The sequence below is a fragment of the Sceloporus undulatus genome, chromosome 2 (assembly GCF_019175285.1).
Source record: "Sceloporus undulatus isolate JIND9_A2432 ecotype Alabama chromosome 2, SceUnd_v1.1, whole genome shotgun sequence".
NCBI lineage: Eukaryota > Metazoa > Chordata > Lepidosauria > Squamata > Phrynosomatidae > Sceloporus > Sceloporus undulatus.
Window position 1 is genome coordinate 284,946,886 of NC_056523.1, and position 23,054 is coordinate 284,969,939.

Sequence of the window (23,054 nt, forward strand, 5' to 3'; positions counted from 1 at the left end):
AATAATAATAATAATAATAATAATAATAATAATAATAATAATAATAATAATAATTTAATAATAATAATGGAAAATACAAAAACACATTTATGGGAGTTCAGTGGGATTGGTGCTCTCATATTTGGAGATGGGATCAAGCAAGGATGATGATGATAGTAGTCATGCCTGCTAACAGGTTGGCAGAGTCAAAAACAATTTACTTCAGGTCTGGCATTTCATCAAGGTGTTTCATTCATTGTTAAAGGCATATTGAATCATGTATCGTAGGGTCTCCAGATACCTCAGAATGGCCAGTGACAAGTTTGGGGAAGAGAAAAAGTTATAACCGTTAAAATGCATTTTGGCTTTTCAAACTATATTCTCCATTTGCATTGTTTTCACATAGCTACTGAGGTGAATGTGATTGTTTTTTTTTAAATATAATCTTGTGTAAAGATGCAGAGAATACTCATTTTTTTTGGAAAGACCTATGCATATTTGTCTTTCTTTAGCTTCAAACAAGCATCTGCAATCAAGAATCCTATTTTATATCTTCGAAATGTGATAAGGTTCAGATACACACTGGATAACACTACCATATTCAGGGGCTGTTAAGACTGGCCATTAAGGCTGGCCTGGGGGCAGAGTTGAGGCATAGCATCCACATGACGCATGCCCCAACTCCACCCCCATGGTGCTGCAATGCTGTGTGCTGCTCCACACAGCGTGCGGTATCACAGCGCTCCTCTGGTGCTGTGTCCATACAATGCAGCATCAAAGGAGCACCTTCAAGCCTCAGCGTTGCAGCTATCACACCCTTTCCAGACGACAAAAATGAGCCACTTTTTGCAACGCCTTTTTCTGCCCTAGAAAGGCCAGGTCAGGGCCGTGGTGTGTGGTTGCCATGGCTAGGAAAGAGGTGGTGGCGTGCCACCTCTTAGGGGCTGTGTGTACAGCCCCTAAGTTCTATTTAATAGTATGGAAATTCACATTTTTGTAGAAGGGAGTAATGTTGTGGATCTGTCCAGGGGATTATCTTTGATTAGCTTTGAGTCAGTGAAATAGTGGCTCTACTCCAAGTTTTAGCCTGAATATTAAAGGAAATTTCTAGATTGCTGCACATTATCCTCTGAATAGTGTTGATAGGTCAGCTAGTTCTTTTAAACTTCATATTAAAACCCCACTAATATTCAAGCTACCAGCCTCTACTGGAGCCATTGCTAGCTGCAAACACATAGCTCTTCAAGATGGCAACTACTTGTTTAGACAATCTGTCCGTTCTGGCTGAACCTGAAGAACTATAAGAATGGTAATCTTTTAGACAGTCTTTAGTTTCTTATAGACAGAGCTCACCAAAATGGATGGGATCTATAGTGATTTGACCCATATGCTTCATGTTGAACTATAGTGGAATTAAAAACAAATCTACCTTCACAGCTTCACAGCATCAACCACCAGAAAGAGAGAGATTACTGTGAGGCAGGAAAAGGGAAAGTAATGATGGCCACTATAGTAAATTATATTTGGCACCCAGGACACCTTCTAGGTGTCGGGGAGGCCAGTTTCATGATGAACAGGTTTTCACAAGAGCTGATAGGGGAGATCTTGTGAAATTCAGAATCTCAGTGTCTCACAAGATATGTAGCCAAGAAAAGGGAAACACACCAGGAAGGTTTACATGACTCAGTCTCAGTTAGCTGGAGAGTGAATCCATACATTAATATTTATGGATTATTATCATTATTGTATTTATTTCTATCCACCATTTCCCCAGATTAGGACTCAAAATGACTTACAACGATAAAAAAAAAACAGTGTTAAAAATCCACATAAACATAATTAAAGAATAAAAAAACAGTTTATACATATACAAATAAAACACACAAACCAGCAAAATTAGCAATATCCAGCACATTGTGTAAGATGGGCCTTATTGTTGTGGCCTGTGTGCTGCGCCCATCACCCTTGTTGGGACCTATGAAATGATGTGCAGTGTCCACCACGACCACCTGCAGAGTTCAACCACATCGACAGAACGCCAAGAAGAAGGAATCTGTGACGATGTCTTCAACTAATAATGACTCTTACAAGTCTTCACTCTAAACGAGGGCTTTAATCTTTGCAGTATTTACAACATAGATATACATAGTGTATTGGACATCCATCTCTAATACACACTATTTACACCAACCAACAATAACACAACCTCTGAGGCAGCCACATTAACACACAACCATCTCACTACCTCTCAGTAACAGACATAGCCCACTCTCTGAGGCACCAACTGTCTCTCTCTCTCTCAGTGACAGTTGAGAACTGACAGTTGACAGTTGCATCAACATTCCGATGATGCACTGTTTGAATGATGACACATTAGCTGCCACTGGAACTGTAAATTATCTGCACAACATCTCCCCCTAGTGGCCACACCAATGTCATTTCCTGACACTTATATCATCACTCATTAAATACCTGTCAGAATATAAAAGTCTTTGGATTAGATTCTGTACAGTTTGTTACTGGGAAGGAGGTTTTGTGTCAATTAATGTCTACAATTAAACAGATTTGTCAACTATTTAATACTGGTCACAAAGTAATGCCTAGGAAGACATTGGTCTTGCATGAGAATTTCCTTTATATAGTCCTATATTCCATAAACCTTTATTAATTTTGTTTTCATTGGCAATAACACATAATTAAATCAATTTTCTTCCCACTGTAAGTCTTTGCTAGTTGCACACTTCTAAAGGACTATTCAGTGTTTGGGACTAAAAAAAAAGCACTTGCGAGGGTAGTCTGTGTCGATATGCTTTTCTGTATATAAAAAAAGTTCTTTTCTATGCAAGAAATGTGATTTAGCTGCACAAGAAGCAAGTTGCTTGATAGGAAAATGTGATTTTGCTGCACAAAACAGGATATTTCTTAGTCAGAACAATCATATTTTCTGTTGGCTCCACATTTTCTGGAACCAACGTGATTCTACCTTTTTCTCTGGATTCCATATTTACACATTTGCAAAAAATGTATTCCAGTGTTGAATTTTTCAGAGAACAATCTAATTTTTTAAAAAAATCTTTGCAGATCTAGATTTACTTATTAGGGAGGTTGTGTTGAGACCTGGGGAATTGTTGACTATTATTTATGTCTCTAATATGGAGAAAAGGAAAAGAAAACAAAAGTGGGAAAGAACCCCTTAAACAATACACAATTATTGCATTATGATTCCACTTTAGCTGCCATGGCTGCATCGTATGGAATCATGGATTTTCTAGTTTGGCAAGACAGAAGAATTATCTGCTTGAGAATTCTAAATATCATCCCCTAAACAGGAAGGGTCAGATTTCCATAGGATGGAGTCATGAAATTTAAAGTGGAATCGTAGCACTATAATTGTATAGTGTGAGTGGGCCATGGGAAAGGGGGGTTATTAAAGACACCTTGAAGCAGTAGGCAGCAAAAAGTAAAATATGCATAGAACTAGATAGTTTGAGGGAAATCAACTGAGCATGTGGAAGCAGTGACTATGGAATGAAATTCTGAAGGAAAAGCACTCAAAATTAGACAAACAATGTAGAAAACATAGTTTTCCTTGTAGGAGGTATGGGCAACTGTCAGCAACTCTGGGAGGCTAGGGGAATGCATTAGCCCCTTTAGAGAACTTGGAGGGGCACACCAGCTCCTGAAGATAGATAGAAACAGTCGGCCCTTCTTATACATGGATTTTTTATACACGTATTCAAGCATCCATGGTTTGAAAATGTTTAAAAAAGTATAAATTTCAAATAGCAAACCTTGATTTTTCTCTCTTTTTTTTTTTTTACAAGGGACACTGTTTTGCTATGTCATTATATTTTATGGGACTTGAGCATACACAGATTTTGTTATACATGGGGGATCTTGGAATGAAACCTCAGCGTATAACAAGGGTCCATGGGTGGGCGGGCAGGCAGGCAAATCCCAATGTCTCTAGAGGGTTTCAAAAAAGGCTTCTTCTGGGCTTCATGTTTTGAACAGAGCCTGAAAAATATGATGGAAATATATTTCACAGCCAAGTGGGCATTTTGGAGCACTTTGGGGGGGGGGGGTGTTATTTTTTAAAAAAATTGCAAAAATTATTCTTGGTTTCTGGGGGCAGAGGCCTCCAAACCTGGTGTAAATTTCTTCCATGCCTCCTTGGGCATTCTGAAGCAAAAGAAAAAGGAAAAGAAAAGAAAAATACATTTGACCCTCAGGGAACCCTGGGGGCCACAAAAATAGTTCTAGGGGGCACATGCTGGCCACAGACCACACTTTGCCTACCCCTGCCTTATAGTGTAGTGGTTCAATGTTCACACAAAAAGTGAACTGATTTTTGAAAAGCCTACACATTTTCAGACAATAATCTCCACTACCTGGAAGATTTCAAAACTGAACTGCAGAAAATATTTGTCACAAAATTTTCCAAAACGGGAAGTCTTAACTGTGACTCTTATATACCATTTTCAGTAAAAATGGGGCTAACAAGAAAGGCTTTACCAAGCACAGATTTTTTAAAAATTACTGAGTGACAGTATATGACCAGGAGCTTTAAACAGCTTGTCATTCATAATTTCTCCCCCAGTTAGCCAAAAAGCAATGCCATAGGCTGAGCACTCATTTGCTGCTTTCAATTTCTCTATAATCACAATTCACTCAAACAGAAAAGGCAAGCAATAGTTGGAATGACAAAATGACCTGCAATATTTTGTAAGTGTATCTTCGCTCTTGGCTTAGCCAGATGGCAACACTTTGATCATGGTAATCAATATGCTTCGTTGGATGCCTAAAATATGATAAATATTGAACTGCAGCATGATCAAATCTGAAATGATAGCATTTATATACAGTGTTGCAGGCATTCACTGTTGATCTAATAAAAAGTTTATCTTTCTTGGGTACTCATTAGTTAATGAGGCAGAAGACATAGTGCCTACAACTTCTGAATTTTTCTTTCTTTCTTTTTTGTAGATAGGAGCAGTAATGCATATAAAATGTGTTCTTTGCTAACTTGGGCTGATTTCTGGCTGTAGACTAACCTAGTATTCAATAAGAAGAACTATGAACTGAACAGTCATTTAAAGGAAATATTTTAGTGGCACCATGAACCAATTAAGGACTTTACACTTGGGTAAAAGTATGGGTAGTCCAATCAGTTTGACACTATTGGCAAATTTGGCCTAACAATAAATACTGTGAAAAGCCAGAACATAAGAAAGTACTCTCTAAAGAATTGCTAGAATCCAGGGGTTCTGGAGTTTTACTATTAAAAGTAACCTGTCTGATCTATATGTACAGCTATGAAATAGCAGAGAGATATTCAGGGTGCATTGTGTTGTATGGACTCTATAAGCTAGAGCATGATTCATCCTGTAATTCAGGAAGAAATTACAGTTAGAGAAGGCAATCATATCACTTCCAATATTACCATGGTAGTCTATGGGATGGAACTGCTAAAGTAGACATCCTTCCAATTCTGGTCTGGTAACACTGGAAATTCTCATCAGGTAAGAAGAACAGCATGGTTCATTCCCATGCTATCATTACTTTGGAAATTGCTGGAAACTTGGGGCAGCCTCCTTATCTCTTGAATTGGATCTTCCAACAAGAGCCCACCTTTATCACTAAAGAGACAATGGAACTTTCTTCAAGGGCATCTGAGGAGCAAGACACATACTGTTTCAAAAACCTTAAGCCAGCTAGGTTCTCAGAACAAATCAATAAACTATCTGATACTGGCATGATCAGAGATTGCACATCAAACTTTATGTTGTAGTGATAACCTTTACTTTTCAAGAGATTTTTGAAGACAGGCAGCATAAAAGAGGAGGCACTCTAGTGAGCCTTTTGCAAGATGTCTATGTGGCTTTCTCATAGCCACAATCCATTTTGTATTTATTTAGATGTGTATCTTTAAAGTTTTCTAAACATGTCATGGTGAGAGGATCTGTAACATGTGGTCTTCAAATATGGAAGAGAAAGTGAGAAGTGCAGATTACAGAGGGACAAACTCCAACTAAATGACACTCGAAGACAAGATGCTTCTAAGACCAACAAACAGGAAAATATCATCACTGCATCCTATGCCTAAACTCTTAGATAGATATGCAAACTATCAACCAAACTACTGAGTACAGTCATATTAAAAGTTGTTATCTCTGTCAGGTTCTTAGTTGTGATTTCTTGCGGCACAATCTTTTAAAAATTGTCCTGTCTTCTTAATAAGTTTTACCATTTTAGAGTTTAACATTTAGGGAAGGGGAAGCAGAAGCACCAGGTTTTAGAATAAATAGGAGAAAGACTCCTATATAGATTTATTATCCATTACTGAAAATGGCATCAATTTGCAGCACTACATAGACAAGTTCATTAAGGAAAATTAATTATGCCATAGTACTGTAATTCAGTCTCATTACTTTGTCACTGAGTAGATAACCTGGATAACCAGGATTAATTGGGAGCTGCTAGTAATGGGTGGACAGCCTCTCCAGTTATTAGATATGGCCTTGTATTTTGAATAAGTGGACCATTCTCTCAGTAACTAAGGGAACTGGAGTGAAAGATTTATCTGCCAAGTTAAAAAAGTTTCTGCGCATGGAATTGAAATCTTATTCACAGTTGTGCAACCTGTCAAATGTCTTAGGATAGCATCACAAAGGCAGAGCTTCACAGTGGTGGCATCTGCCCTCTGGAATACTGGATTAGTATTCAATAGGTTCAAAAGTTAGAAACTGTACAAAAGCTTAAATGTCTGTTGAAAACATCTTTGTTTATGCAAGCCTTCTCTAGCTAGTAATGATTATATTTTAATATGCTTTTATTTAGTTTATATTGCATCATATCTGCATTTAATATAAATGGCTTAAAGATATTGTTGTGTTCAGTAGTGTATAGATATTATAAATGAGTGAATCAATGAATAAGAGTTGGTGAGGTTACAACAAAATATTCTGAATCATGTCGAAATTAGTAGAAGCTTCATAGAAAAATCCACTGCAATTCCTCCTTATTGGGTTTTAGGTACCAATATGGCTATTTAGCAGCCTGTCTACCTGCCTCCTGCCTCCTTGCCTGTCTTCTTTTTTTTTCTGCTGGTGGAATTGATATTACTCCTAAGATAACATTAATGAAATGCTCATCTTCAATGAATTTTGACTTCTAGACACATTAAGAAAAACACTAAGGAAACCCTACCTCCAGAGTTTCTGCCACATCCATAAGAACAGAAGTTTGATTGTCTCCAGTACACATGCACAAATCCATTTTCTGTGCAAACTAAGTATGTGCAGAGTCAAACATGGTATGGCAGCATCTGGACTGCAGAAATACATTTGTTTGACTCACTTTAATGGCCATGTCTCAATGCTATGGAATTCTCGGAATTGTACTTTGCTGCGGCACCATTCATAAATTTTAGACAATCTGTGGTGCTATGTTTTCTATAGTAGGAGATAACCAATTGGGGCCCATCTGCTTCGTCCCTTAGTTTCTTCTCAAAGGTAGTAATGAGTAATTTCCGCAATTTTCTTCCTGCTGTGATAAAGTCTTTGTGAGGGTATCATAAAGTTTTAATTATCACCTTTAAAAAAATTGACAGACAATTTGGTTTGATTTGCAGTTGTTAACTTTTCTCTATGTAGTCACCATCCAGATTTACACATTTTCACAGGGATCTTGAACTTCTGAATACCGTTATTGTAGAAATCTGAAAATTGTGCCTTCTTAAATCACTCTTCACTTTATGAATGACATCATTTGTGTTGTCAAATTGGTGACCTCACAACAGATTTTTCATTTCTGGAGGCAAGAAAAAGTCATTTGGTGTGAGGTCAGGAGAATAAAGCAGATGCTGCAAAGTCTCAAAGCCACATGCCCTTGCTTTAACTGCAACTTGAGCTGAGTGAGCTGGTACATTGTCAGCTAGGAAACAAATGCCTCTGGAGAGCATACAGTGGCTTTTCTTTTTCAGAGCATCTCACAATGTGTCCAGAAGATTGCTATAGTATGTGCCAGTGATGGTTTGTCCCTTTGCAAAGTAATTTGTGAGAATGACTCCATGACAATTCCAAAAAACTGAGAGCATGACCTTCCCTGCTGACATTTGCATCTTTGCCTTTTGGGGGGAGGGGAATCAGCATGCTTCCACTCATTCTCATGGTTTTAGTCTCTGGATCATACTGATAGATCCAAGATTCATTCATGATTACCAGAAGACCAAAAAATAATAAAATAATAATAATAAATAAAATAAAATAAAATCCTCTTCATCCTGTTCCAACAGTGCCAACATCTGTCTCGAAAGGTCATGCCGTGTTTGTTTCTAGAAAGGGGTTAGCAAACATGGAACCCAGTGTGCAGACACCTTAGACATGTGCAGTTTATCATGAATAATTTTCCACACACTAACATAACTGACACCAGTTTCATTCATGATCATTTGGATGATTGCTCATCTGTCTTCCAGAATTAAACACTCCACTTGCTTCACTGTGCTGCATCGTCCATCAATGATGATCCTCCAGGTCTTTACTCATCTGTGAGGGACATGTGACCAGATTGGAAATTCCTTTTCCACCTCACAATAGTGTCATAAGATGTGCAATCATTTCCATAAACTACCATTATCTCATCATGAATTTGCGGGGAACTATTGCCCTTCAAATGCAGGAACTTTATCACACTGCGAGCCTAAATCTTCTCCATCTTACACTTTAGTCACTTTTGGCACAACCTGTAACAAAAAATAGAGGACACAATGAGCTGATTTTCTCAACACCATTCATTTAGGGATCAATGATAACACTAACAAAATTTCATTAATATACCATAATAACTTCTGGGTGGTAATTATTACTTTACAATACCCCCTCGTATACAGTATTTTGAAGATTATTCACAACTCTGGATTTATTCTGTAAAAATAAATAAATTCCATGTGGTTGTTTCACATAGAAATCAGCATTTTCTGAATAGGAAACAGATTATTATGATTAGAAAATAGAAAATTAATATTTTAACACAGAAATAATAATGCTATTTCTGCACACAAAATGTTCCAATTGAGGATTTATTTTATATAAAATTCACACATGGTTGAGTTGCATAGAGAATAACATTTTCTGTATAGTAAATGGCATTTTCTATGCAGGAATTAATATTTTTGCATTGAAATATTTTCATGTAGAAAAGGTTGTTTCATGTGCAGAAAATGCTGATTTTCTACACAAAACAACAAATGTGAATTTTGTGCAGAATAAGTCCTGAACTGCAAAGATTCCCTTCAGTAGAAGATTCTTCTCATCATAACTTTTCAACACTCAAAAACATGTTTTTGACCATTTAAAAATATATTTTCAAATATTCTTTCCATCACTAACTAAGGATCCCTAGAAATCTAGAAACAACATGTTGCAGGGTATGCAAGTCTCTGGTCTTTGTGACATTCACTTTGTAATGTAACCATGAAGAGGCCTTTCCAGGAGAGAAAGTAGGTTGGAAGAGTGCTTTATATTCATTAGACCTTCCAGTTCTTCCTTGCCAATCCCAATTTGGTCTTTAAAAAAAATTCCCTTTCCCCCATCTGGGTTCTGTGGTAACCAACAGCTTGTGTCAGAATATTTTCAGAGAAGAAACTACTGTAGTTATACCAGCAAATATGTGTGTGGATATAATGTTGCAGAAACGTACCCTTCTAAGGGACCTGAAAATTATCAGAGTGTTTTGACAGTAAGGAGCACTAGGCATGTAGCAATTTCAGATCTCTAATCAAAGAAAAAATGTGTTTGTGTCTGTGTCCTTTCCATAGCATCATCTGTGTACACACTTCTTTTTCATCTGCTGTATAGCACAGGATGCTTTAATCCTACTCACATATGTAACTGAAGGAGAGCTAGAAATACAAAATCATTAGGTTTTCTTATTTTCAGTTGCTTCCATAGAGTAGAGACTCATACCATGGAATTTTTGTTTAAAGCAGGAACCATGTGGATTCTTCTTTTCCATCTGTGTCACCTCCCTTACTCCTACCCCCAAAAGCTGACAGCAGTTTTCAAGCTGGTTACTTAGGAGCCAAGTGAAATTACTTCTGAGTAGACATATAAACACATGTAGTGGCTGTGATTAGTACTGCAGACAAAACTATTTCTTTAAGAGGCAAGCTTAGATTGTAATAGCACATCACCCTCCATTGTGAATGATATGGTTTTCTTTGTAAATCTAGACATAGTTGTGAGATTTTAGTCTTTTTATACAGCATTTCAGATAAATGTTGTGTGTCTGTTGAGAGTCTGTTGTATATTAAAGAATATTTTGAAAGCAACCAGTTTACTTTTCATCACTTGTGTTAGGGCACACCAATTACAATCCAGCACACACAGTGAGTACCTACCTCTGTATCCAAAGAAATGTGGTAAGCAAATACTACAACAGGAAGACAACTATAAATTTTGTTTAAATTAAGAAAAGCTTTCTTTTCAATTCATTTTTATTTCGAAAGCAATCACAGTTCAGAGTAGTTCATCTGTTCTTGTGCACCAGTATTAGCTTTCAAAAACATTGATATCTCTTACCTGTGGATTCTTTCAATCAGAAAATGACTAGCCAGTCACATTAAATTAATAACCAGAATGGCACACATGAGGAAAATACAAGAGTGTAGCTGCTTTTATTATACCTCTGTTATTTCACACAAAAAATGAGCTACCTGACACACCAGGTAAGGCCATATAGAAAAATATCATTGCTGGTTTTGAAACCTCACAGCTGTGCACCTGTTCAAGTTTTGTGGTGTGCTGATGGGAAGTTATTTTCTCTTGTGTGAGTGCCTTCCTGCTGAGTGAAAAGTTACAATTTTGCTTTTGAAGAAGAAAATGGGAAACATAAATTGTATGATCCTACGGATAGATACAAGTTTGGGCTTGCTTTGACTTCACTGTAGTTATAATTGTATTAAGGATCAGAGGTCAATTTCAGAGAACTGTTTTACTTCTATGTCACAGTCTTCCAAGAATTAGACTAACTACACTAGAGCTTACTATGTATCTATCTAACTACTAGAGCTTTAGACTATCTATATTACTTGAATGTACAGGCCAGTGAGATACTCCAAGTGTTGCTTTTTTGTACTTGTGCTATAGTGAGCTCATCTGTGGTGATTTTATTCAAATATTTTGCTGGTCATTTGGAATTGCTCCCAGAGCATCCATCACTACTGGAACTACAGTTTTTTTTTCCCCCAGAGGCACTGATTCTCAATTTGATATATCCAAATCTTTAACCTCTCTTTGTTGTTGATTCTTCTGTCCCCTACAATTGCCATATCCATAATCCATTTTCTAACTGTTTGTCAGTTTGAATCTTAAAGTGCCATAGGATTTCTACATCATCATTTAGAAAACTTTTTCAAGGTTATGTTCTCATCAGTTCTTTGCAAATGGTAAATCTTTCTCCCCATAGATTCCAGTATATCATTGCAACCATTTTATCATGGTATTTCTTATATTCAGTGTTTCAGATCTTTCTGTACTAACTGATAAGGCAGTCATCACTTTCATCTTTTTCTTTACACAGCTGACATTTGCTATCTTTATTTTTCAATATTTGCCTCAGCATTATTTGCTTGAAGTATCTGATCTTGAGCCACAAATAAAAGGCCTTCAGTTTCATTTTTCAGTGTCTCATTTTGTTAACATTTCCAGATGTTCAGCTGAACACAATAGAATTTATTTCTGAGTAAACATTCATGGGATTGTTCTGTGACTAGTGGCACCCAGCAAACATCCAACAAACAAACAAACAAACAAACAAAAAACAAAACAAAACTCTAAATAGCTGATAATAATGGCGGGTTACAAACCGCCACTTGGGACGTCCGCAGGACGTCCCATTTTAAAAAAGGGGGCGTCTCTTCTAGACGCCCCTGGCTCTAGTACAGACTCTGTCTGTACAATATGGCGCCGGCCATTCCACACGGCCGGCGCCATCTTTACGTATTGGACGCTGTGCGTCTGAATGTGTCGCGGCATCTGTGACGTCACGAATGCGCCCCTGGTGCCTCGCGATGTCACAGAGGCGCCGCAAGAAGAAGCTCCATTTTGGAGCTTCTTTTTCGGTCCGTGCGGGAGCTGCGCGGTGTGGGTGCTACGGCTCCCGCTCGGACCAAGCGGCGGCGGCGGCAGACTGCCTCAAAGCGGCGGTTTATAACCCGCCAATGTGTTCAATTACAGATCTGACTTAGATAATAGAGAAATGAACTGAGAATACTATAGGTTACATTGTATGCACTAAAATAACTGCTTTCACTTGAAATTGGCATATTATAATTTCATTGCTATCTTTGGGTTAAAAAAATCTTTGGAAAGCATGGAAAGAGATTTAACATACTCTGAAACATAAATATATTAATAGGATAAAACACTGGAAAATCTGATAGGACAACAAATGGAATTAATAAAGTAGTATATGTGGAGGAAACTATTAAACAAAAGTTTTGGAGATTTTGGGAATTTGGAAGTCAAATCTGGCTGAAATATTTTGTTAATCCAGTATTTTTCTAAGATTGCTTAGGGAGCAGATTCTAAACAGTTTTATATTTTCTCTGATTAAATTATAAAGGAAAATGAACATAAATCCAGATAGTGAGGATCATACTATTCTTGATAAATATCTCAAGACAACACATAATTCAGGTATTAGGCCTGAAGAGAAAATACCAGACCATGAAGGGCCCATTCCCACTTACCAGAAAATCCATTTCTTGAACCAATTCCTAAAACTGGTTCGGAAAAAATATAATTCCCACTATGTTTGTGCTGGTTTCAGGAATCGGTTCAGGCATTGGCAAGTGGCGGGGGGGGGGGGCAGCTTGATGGCCCGGCCTGTCTCTGGCCTCTCCTGGCCCCAAAATCCCAGGCCCAGCCTCCTTACCAGCTTCTTTGGCTGCTGACTGGGTTCCCTGCTCCTTTTTTAAATTTCCCTTGGCCAGGGAGGCCAGAAGGAAGTCGCAGAGATGCCGGAAGCCTTGTGACCGCCTTCCTGGCTTTCCCTGGCTTCTCTGTGACCTCCTTCCAGCCTCCCCGGCCATGAGAAATTTAAAAAAAAGGAGCAGGGAACCTGGTCAGCAGCCAAAGAATCTGGTAAGGAGGCTGGGCTGGAGATTTTAGGGCCAGGAGAGGCCAGAGACGGATGTGCCATCAAGCTGTCCCCTGGGCCAGGCTGTCAGTGGCAACCAAGGCAGATGGGAATCCATTTGGTTCCCACTTGGTCTGAATTGATTTATTTAGAAATAAATCAATTCAGCCCAAAAAACACCCCATTTTACCAGCATCTTTTTGACGCAGGTTAAATGGGCAAAAATGGGCAAAAAGCATGGCCCCCATTTCTGAATCGATTTCTGAAATCAGATTCAGTGGGAACCGTGCCTGTTTAACCCAGATCCTGATCCTGATTTAAACATAGTGGGAATAAGGCCAAAGACACCATGGAAGCATATAGGATGACTCTCCCCTGTTTAGCTATAAAAGCTGACTGCTATTCAGAATGAACACTTCTCAATGGATAAAAGAAATAAGAAGAATGTTGTATAGTTGTTTTGAAAGACTCTCTCTCATCTGTAATCATTATTTCTGTCAGGTCTGTGTTTTCTGAATCTTTGTATGTGTGGCTATAAAGATATGATTTGACTATTATTTGATGATGTACAGTGGTTCAGAATTATAAAGAATCTAGATAAGATCCTCAAGTGTAAAGATATATAATTAAATACCAAAGTCAGGATCATCCATACTACAATATTTCTGAATTCTGTGAATGGTTTTAAAAGCTGGATGGTGAAGAAAGCTGACATGTGGTTTGGAGGAAAATTCTATAAATACCATGGACTGCCAAAATGACCAATAAATGGATCCTAGAGGCAATCAAATTCGGATTTTCCCTAGAAGTCAAAATGACAAACCTTGGTCATATCATGAGGACATGACTGCTTAGAAAATATGCTAATACATAGTTAATTGAAGTATAGCATCCAGATCAATGGAAGGAATAGTACCACTCTATTCTACTTTGATCAGACCTCATCTGGAATACTGTGTCCAGTTCTGGGCACCACAGTTCAGAAGGGATGTTGACAAACTGCGTCATATCCACAGGCGGGTGACCAAAATGGTGAAAAGTCTGAAAACCATGTTCTAAGTAGAATGACGTCTGGGTATGTTTAGCCAGGAGAAGAGAAGGCTAAGAGTTGATTAAGTAATTGAAAAGTAGGTGTTTAAGTAATTGAAAATATATCATACTGAAGCTTGGGCAAGTTTGTTGTGTGCAGCTCCAGAGAACAGTACACAGAGCAATAAATTTAAACTATAGGAAAAGAGATTCCACCAAAACATTAGGAAGGACTAAAAGCTGTTCAGCAGTGGAATATGCTGCCTCAGAGTGTTATTGAAATATCCACTTTGGAGGTGTTTAAAGGGGGGAGGAACTTACACACACACATACACACACCACCTTTTACTTTCCCTAAATATTCTTTGTACTCTTGGAATTTTAAGTTCCCCTAAGTTGATGGTGCCAATTGTTTAGAGAAATATCCATAAACAAAGGATATTGTCAGTATAGTAGGTGTGGGAATCACACAGCCTTCCAGATGTTGTTGGACTGCAATGTACAGAAGCACTAGCCAGCATAACTAATGGTATGGAATGCTCAGAGTTGCACTGTAACATCTACAGGGCTGAACATACCTGCTTGTTTGCAATCAGTTCCTTGTTCCAGTAATGTAAATATGGATACTTTACCATTTAAACAACAACAACATTTCCAGAAGAGCTAGGATAATTTACCTGATCCACATGAAGTTATTTTGAGTATGTCAAGCAGTAGTAGTTAACTGGAAAAAAATCTGAAAGAAAGAATGTTGTCAGTCGGCTGCCAGAATCTGGGCAATATGAAGTTGTGTGCATACATTTGTTTTTGGTTCATTCAAATTCAATTTATCAATCCCCAAGCTACCCCATAGATCGTTCTTAACAATATTTCTGATTTATTCCTATTATTTATTCCCTTTGTCAGCATTTACATTTTACCTAGGGAAAAAATGGCTTTCTGCACTCTGTCTGACAGCCTCTGAATTTTAAATCCAAACTACCTGTCACATTTGGAAATATTTAATCTCCAGTTCAGAGTTGGGTCCTCCCTGGTGTGCACATATTATGGAAACTGAATTGACTGCATTTGTCACTGTGGCCAAGAAGTAACACAGTTTATGCCTTAAAGACCTTTGTGCTACCCCACAGAGAAAAGACTTGTTTGATTCTTTTGCCTAGAAACCTCAGATGCTTCAGTCGCAACTTCTGAAAAATTTAGCAAATGCCACTCTTTTATGTTGACAATTATACCATTAGTATCTTTCCAATGCAAGATGGGATTCCAATTGAATATCAGCATCGCATACATCTGAGGCCTCCTAGCACGTATTACTCAAGCTATTATCAGTGGGTTTGTAGTGCAAGCAGGACTCAAAAGAGCTGCAAACTGTATAGATCTATTACCTTTAGTGTGCAATTAATCTTGTTGACATTACTTATATGACTGTGGATTAAAATGCCTGGAAAGCATACTGTTGAATTCTGTTGCTCATTAATATTGATCAAAGGTTGTTGTTCTCTTTGTGTTAGGAGCTACTTAAAGATTACCTAGAAAAGTATTACTACCCTATTGATTAAAAACAAAGAATCCCTAAAGCCCATTGTGCTTTAAAGCAAAAGTACAAAAATTGCTGCAAAGATGAATATTTACTGACTTACCTAATTAAAGATATCAATCACATGCATAGTTTGGTGGTATGTTCCTTATACCTGTATGATGACAAACATTTTTCAACTCTAGATTATCCACATGTAGTGCACTCTTTGACTTTTCCTGTTGCCTTCTACCTTTCCAAGCATTGTTGTTCTTTCTAATGTGTCATGTCTTCTCATGATATCTCCAAAGTATGATATGGCACTTTCTCACGATATCTCCAAAGCCACTTTAAGTCCCAATTTTGGGGAGGTAACAGGATAGAAATAAGCAGAATAATAAAGCATTCTCCTTGTAATGCAGACTAAATTGTCACCAATTTCTTATTTCACATTTTGTCTGTATTACATTCAGAGAACCTAGGATGGCGACAGAACTCATGTCCTGCCAAATGCTGTCAGATTTGAATCTCATCAGCCCTAATGATTGGTGTTTAGTGTCAGTAGGAGTCGCAAACCAACTGCATATAAATAATAAATAAAAAATAAGTAGTTACAGGCTTCTTATCCTTCCCTAGGTTCATGGTTCAGAGGTTTTGAGTGGTTGCTGCAGGGATGTAAAGATCAGTCTCCAATTTTCTTCTACTTTATGAGAAAGGGTTCTTCGATGATCATGCACTGCAAGCCTTTTTTGTTTGTGTCTCTCTCTGTGTGTGTGTAGGGGGGATGTTTAGAGCCTTTGGGGGTGGGAATTCATTTGCACAAAATTTACTGTTTTCTGTGCAAATGTTCTGGTTTTTTATTGTTTTTTGGTCAGAGACAAAAGGGTTTTTGCAAAATAAAATAAAGTCTCCAGTTGTAAGAAGTCACAAAAATAATGGTATAAAATCACACACAGTGGGGAGAAGACTATTGCCATTCTTCATCCTTTGGCATACAAACAATAGAAGCAAAGATTTACACTGTTAAAATATCTTGCTGTTTTTATTTTAAAGTGTTTTCTGAACTTCAGCCAAAGATAATGGGACATGAACCTCTGATGCTGGGAGTTTTATTCTTCTTATATTGTAAACGAGAGAAAGAGTCTCACTTCCTGCTGCAAAGCTATCCTTCCTTAACAATGTTGTATAGATCAAGTCACTGCTATGTTTTTAAATGATTTTATACTGTATTACATTAGTATAATTTTGATAGAATGGCTTATTTGTTTTTAAAACTTCTGTAGAATTTTTTTTCCACCTGTTCAATTAAGAGCCCTGGTGGCACAGTGGCTAAATGCCTGTACTGCAGCCACTCACGCACATGTGAGTTCAATACCAACGAAAGGGCTCAGGCTCAACTCAGGCTTGCATCCTTCCAAAGTCACTAAAATGAGTACCCAGCTTGTTGGGGGCAATTGGCTTGCACATTGTAAACTGCTTAGGGAGTGCTCCAGTCCACTTATAAGCAGTATAGAAATGTGTTTGCTATTGCTATATTTTGATTTTAAAACAGTTTTTAATGGTGTTATTTGCTGTCATGTTACTTTTAAGTTATAGTAACTCAATAAATAAGAAGTCTTCGAGACTCTGGTCATCAACTGTCCTGTCCTGATCATGTAAACTTTTCCTTGTTTGAATTAATTCATCCATAGTCCTCTTTTCCTACTACTTCCCACTTTACCAAGCATTATCTTCCTTTCCAGTGAATCGCAGTGTCTCATGATGTAGCTTAGCTTAGCTTTTCACCTTCCAGGATCTGCCAGTATTGGGTGCTTTTTGCATATTTAGGCTGCTATATTCTGTTACCCTTTTCTGTAATTATTTTTTGGTAAATGCATTTTGAACAAAGTTGAATTGATGAGGGTCAACAGTCATACAACTGGAAATTATAAACATCTGTAGACAATGAAAGAATATGAAAGTGTGTTTGTCATTCCTTAAACTTTAAACAATTCTGTTCTTAGTGTCATTTATAAGTAAATTATAAGGGAGGAAATTAAGGGGATGAGAACTGTTCTGTTATAGCAAAATGAGATTTTAAGTGCTCAAATAATTATTTTTTAAAAATACTATTGCATTCCAAGGAATGAACATTAGTTCTTTATTGTGGAGAAGAATTTAAAAGCAGTTGTGAAGAGCTCACTTCAGATGTTTTCAACCATGTAATTACTTTTTAAATACAAACACTATTGACTGCCAGTTTTTCATAGGCAAAACAGTTGAAGTTTTTTAAAAAGTCTTCATTAGTGGGTTAAAAGAAAACCTGCTCATACATTTGTGAAAGCCAGTGGCTAACATCCAACTACAGATGGGCAAAGAAAGAGGCTATGAGCACATTTTGGGGAAATTGGCATCCAACTGATATTGGCATTCATATAATATCTGAAGACCAAATACCAGAGTTTTGGCAAAGGGTGGAATTAGCAGTGCCAAAAGCAGGGGAGGGCATTCAGATCACTTGGTAAACCACAAAAGAGATGCCTGAGGGCCAGATGTGGCTGTTGCTCCACAATTTGCCACATGGAAGTTGTGCTATGGTTCATGCTATGACTTTTCAAAAAAAAATTATTTATGTATTTTATATAATTATTTTTCTGCCTATAGACAGTGTAAGTTGAAATATATGCAATAAAAGGAAGACATTGTAAATGCTTAAAATAATATCTTTTGGAGGCAGTTGTATTGTTTAGCTGTGTGTTAAAACTGGAAAGTGCTTTTAGTGAACAACACTCCAAATTCAAACATTTGGGGAAAATATGATCAGTACAGAAGTCATATCTGCTTTATTTATAAAACATGTTGAACTTATTTGGCAGTTAGTACAATTAGATTTCACAATAGTATGTGGAAATTATAGCTCAGGATGATCAAAACCATGATTAAAATACAATTTCAAGAGATGTTGAAGTTCTCAGAACAGAGGTGGACACAATTTGTGGCCTTCCAGATAGTGGACTGCAAGTGGACTGTAAGTGCTGTTACTCTCTAGCCAACATACCTGATGAAAAGGGATGATCCAAGTTATATCAAACAACATTACAAGAGCCACACATGCCTTTGAATTTTCACTTAATTACAAGCCTGTATTCTGTCTGCCAATGATGTATTCAAGTCTTTTAGTCCAAGCCTCATGTCTTTCCCTTCAAGTCAAGTCTCAAGTCCTTGCAAGATACTTTCAAGTCTAGTCTCAAGTCGAGCTGCAAGTCTGGGAGCCAACTTTTAACAGAGTAAAATGGGATGCGGTACATTTCTCAAAAGGAACAGCAAGTGTGTTAGGCAATGGGCTTGAGGTGGGGCTTGAGGTCTGCTTGGCAGCTTGTTCCCACTGCACATCAGAAGAGCCTTTTAAAGTTTTTCAAAAGCTTTAGAAGGATCCTTTCACCCCATGCCTATTGCCCAACACATTTGCTGTTCACTTCTGAGAAAAGTGCTCTGCACTTTGGGGGTAGTTTTGCCTGCTGCTTGAAGTGAATAGCACCAGCAAGTCAGTCACTAAAGATATACAAGTTTCAAGTCAAGTGTGACATTTTTGCCAAATCAAGTCCAAGTCAAGTTACTGAAGCGACTTGAGTCCAACTTAAGTCCGAGTCAATTGACTTGAGTCTATATCACTACTGTGCACTGCCAAAATGCCTCTTTGCGGTGTTGCTTCAGTATATACACATGTTAGTATGATTATTCCAAGGAGTGCCAGACATCTCCTGTGGCAAATTAGGCATGATTACGGAGCAGGTATTTCTCATATTTAAATAACAAAAAAGTGTTGGAAATGGGAGAACAAATTTTTGTATATATTTTTATTCATTTCCCAATAATATAAACAGCAAAGCAAATTGATTCAGCCACTCCTAGCTTGTGTGTTCTTCCTCATTAATAAGAAAAAAAATGAAGAAAAAATTATGGCATACATGTTGAAATCATAACAAATGTTTCTTCTCTCTCCCCTTCCAAAAATGTTTGTTCCAAAAGAACAACAATTTGATATAGAAGTTGCAAATTGACATTGAAAACATCAATTTCAAGTAGTATCTAGATATACTGGTAGAAACCTGAGGCATTCACATGAACAGAAGCAGCTTCTTATACCAGGACAATCTGGAGCTCCATTTAGTTCAATATCATCTATTGATCAACAGCAATCCTCCTCTACAAATTTTCCCAATACTACCTGAAGATACTAGTGATACTATTTTGTATGCAGTTCATATGCTTACTACTGAACTATTGATTTTCTGTGGCCTGCACAGATTTCATGGCTTGAGGAATTTCACATATGCTTATGGAAGTAATATAACTAAACATAGTTGGTGTACAGCTCTCTGGTTTCCCTATTGTAATAAAAATGCATTGTATTAACACAATGCCATGCAATACTTTTGTAAAGCTATTGTTTGTTACACTGCATTGGCAGTCAGGTCTGTCTGATAGTGTGATTATGGTGGTGATCAAACCCATTCTTTTTGACTATTTTAGATGTTATTCAGGGAGTATGTCAGAGACTCTGACCATATGATCTCCTTTAAAGCAGTGAAAATTACTAATGGATTAATATTACGTTTTAGCATTCAGATATCTGATTTGTCATTTCTTTTTTTAATTTTTCAGGGCCATGCATTCCTAATCCCTGCCATAATGGTGGAATGTGCAAAATTAGTGAAGCATACAGAGGAGACACCTTCATAGGTTATATCTGTAAATGTCCACAGGGTTTCAATGGGATCCACTGCCAGCACAGTAAGTTTTGGCCTATACATTTTTTACTCCTTCTCTATCTCACATTAGATCTACAATGGTTTTTGTACATGTCGTTATGCTTCTAAAATATTGTTGAGTTTAGCCAATAGCTTTGTAAAACTCTGCTAATTTGCTTCAGTTTTCCAAATGTTTTGAATGGGGATATCTCTAGGGTTGAGTGGCTCTGTAAGATGTGATCATTTGCAGGCTCTTTTGTCTTCTGTGTATCTCTCTAGTTATTAGTCTACTAGCCCCACCACCTTTCCCTTCTCCTTTTATGTCATGTCTTTTTAGATTGTAAGCCTGAGGGCAGGGAACCGTCTAATTAAAAAGATTGTATGTACAGTGCTGTGTAAATTTACAGCACTTTATAAATAAAGGTTAATAATAATAATAATAGTTTCCTTGTGCATGGCAGAGCACAGCATAGGAATAAGCCCCTCCTTTTTCCCCCCTGACGGAAGCCACAGCAACCAAACTGCACGGCCTCCGGGAGCCCTAAAAAGAATCCGCTCCTGGCAGATTCATCTTAGGGTATGTGAACACCACCATTGGCGCCCTTGCACGTGCTGATGACCGCATGGTGCAGCACCGTTTGGATGCTGTGCCACATGTATGTCATCATGGCAGCCCCCATGTGGATGAGGGGAAGTCATTATAGCATGATAGGGCTCAAGAGCGTGTGGATGCTCTGCTCTCCCGAGCCCTAAAATTGGCCCCAGGCCGGCGCTTTGCACCCATCTCTACTGGGCCTATGATTTCTTTGTGATTGTTAATCTTTTTCTTAGCTACAACTAGAAAAAGTTATGTTCAATTCTTTATCATGAAACAAAGATGAACCTAGTTCTTCTTTCCTGTACATTTAGGAGTATCAGGGGGGGAAAATGAATGTGGACTGATTTGCCAGGGGGCATTCTCCTTAACGTTGTCAGCAGTTCATTTGGTTAATGACAGCTAAAGATGAGAAGCCTTCTTTAAAAAGCAGATATTTATGCTAATATATTTCTTCTATCCTCTTTTTCAGCCCACTTTCATACTAGCCCAAGAAAGGTGCTGTTAGTCATGTTTTTTAATTCAGTGGAAGACTTTCCGGAGGGGTTTATTAATGGATATACTGGATTTAAAAGCAGTGGGTTTCTACCATTTAGGTTGAAAGCACAGAATTAATTCTACCTAAAATTTGTTAAAACCAGTTGAGGAAATGGCTATTAAATTATGAATTAGTTTTTATATTAAAAATGAAAAACTCTCTCTCATTACTTTGGAGACTTAAACAAATGAAGGGGTTTTGCACAAAATGCTTGTTTTCTTTATCTTGGCTGCTTCAACTTTTCTCCATTGTGCATTCAATAGGACATTCGGAAGTGTTTAGTATTTGCATCAATTGCTATGGGTAGCCCATTTCATGCATTAATGTTGACAGATATCCACAGAAACTGTGATGTTTCTAGCTAATGTAGGGAAGCTGCAGCTAGAGCAGGAATAGACAAGTCTGTATCCCTTTACAAATATAGAAACTGCTTTAAATGTGCCCAGGCTGCACTCAGTGAGCAATAAGTAGGACTAAGTTTTCAGTAAATGTGCAGAAAATGGCACTGTCAAGAAATTTTCTGGATCCTATCCCTTTCTGTTCTGTTCATAGAATGAAAACTGATAGAATTCAGGAGGCTTCTTTGGTGATTTGAATTACCTTCTATTTCTACAAAAGGGACAGTCTCCTCAGTTTCTGGGTCAGTCTCTCTTTGCTTCTCAGAGGATTATATAAAAATATTTTGACTATCTATTTTTTAAAAAAAACTATAGAAAGAGTGTTGTGATGGGGCAACAAATATGTACAGTGCAATTTTCATTATTAATATTTTACAATATTCATTCCAGCCTGAATTGGGATAGCATGTTTATCCTATCCAATGGATAAGAATGGAGCCTTCAGCTTCAATGTTCTGTTCAAGAAAAGACTATCCTTTTCAGCTGCTCATTGGCTGCCTTCCCCCAAAAGCCCACAAAATGGCACATGGGCTTCTTAGTAGTCATCATATGCACCAAGTAGAAAAGCACCCCCCCCCCCCAACACCATGAGCTTCACTACAGCCTCCAAATGGGCTGTTTTAGTGAGTCAGGATCTTGACATATCATTATTATCCAATATTTGCATTTGGGGACACTTGCAGTACATTTTTCCAGTGGTAAATATTTTTACAAGACTAGTTTAAGAAAAAATAATATTTAATGCTTTATTTCCACTATATGCAATTGGCTAAGAAAACTCATACTGAAAGAGGAATTTATACAAAACTTAACTCTGTAGGTGTAAAATGGAATCAGTTATGTATAATACTGTACTAGAATCATTGTTTCAGAAAAATCCAGCCACTTTTTGAAAATCAAAACTTCCAGAGCACATGACCTTGACTAATAGAAGATTTGTTTTAATTGGATCCCAGTACTATGAGTGAAATCTTCTAAACTTCGCAATAGTTCTTGAATGTACACAGCACTGCAAGGAAGAGAAAAAATAACCCCCCCCCCCCCCCAATCTTTTGATGAAAACTATTCCATGACTGAGAGTGGATAACTGGATAACCCTCTGTAGTTAGTAAAGGAATATTTCACT

The 23,054-nt window shown here is 37.6% G+C and overlaps 1 protein-coding gene across 1 annotated transcript in view; it reads left to right on the top strand.

Moving 5' to 3' along the window:
* Positions 1-23,054, top strand: part of EDIL3 (EGF like repeats and discoidin domains 3) — a 361,850-nt gene that overhangs the window by 160,867 nt on the left and 177,929 nt on the right. Inside the window, exon 4 of the mRNA XM_042449742.1 lies at positions 20,312-20,440. Coding sequence (XP_042305676.1) covers positions 20,312-20,440 — 129 coding nt within the window. The remainder of the gene's footprint in view (positions 1-20,311; positions 20,441-23,054) is intronic.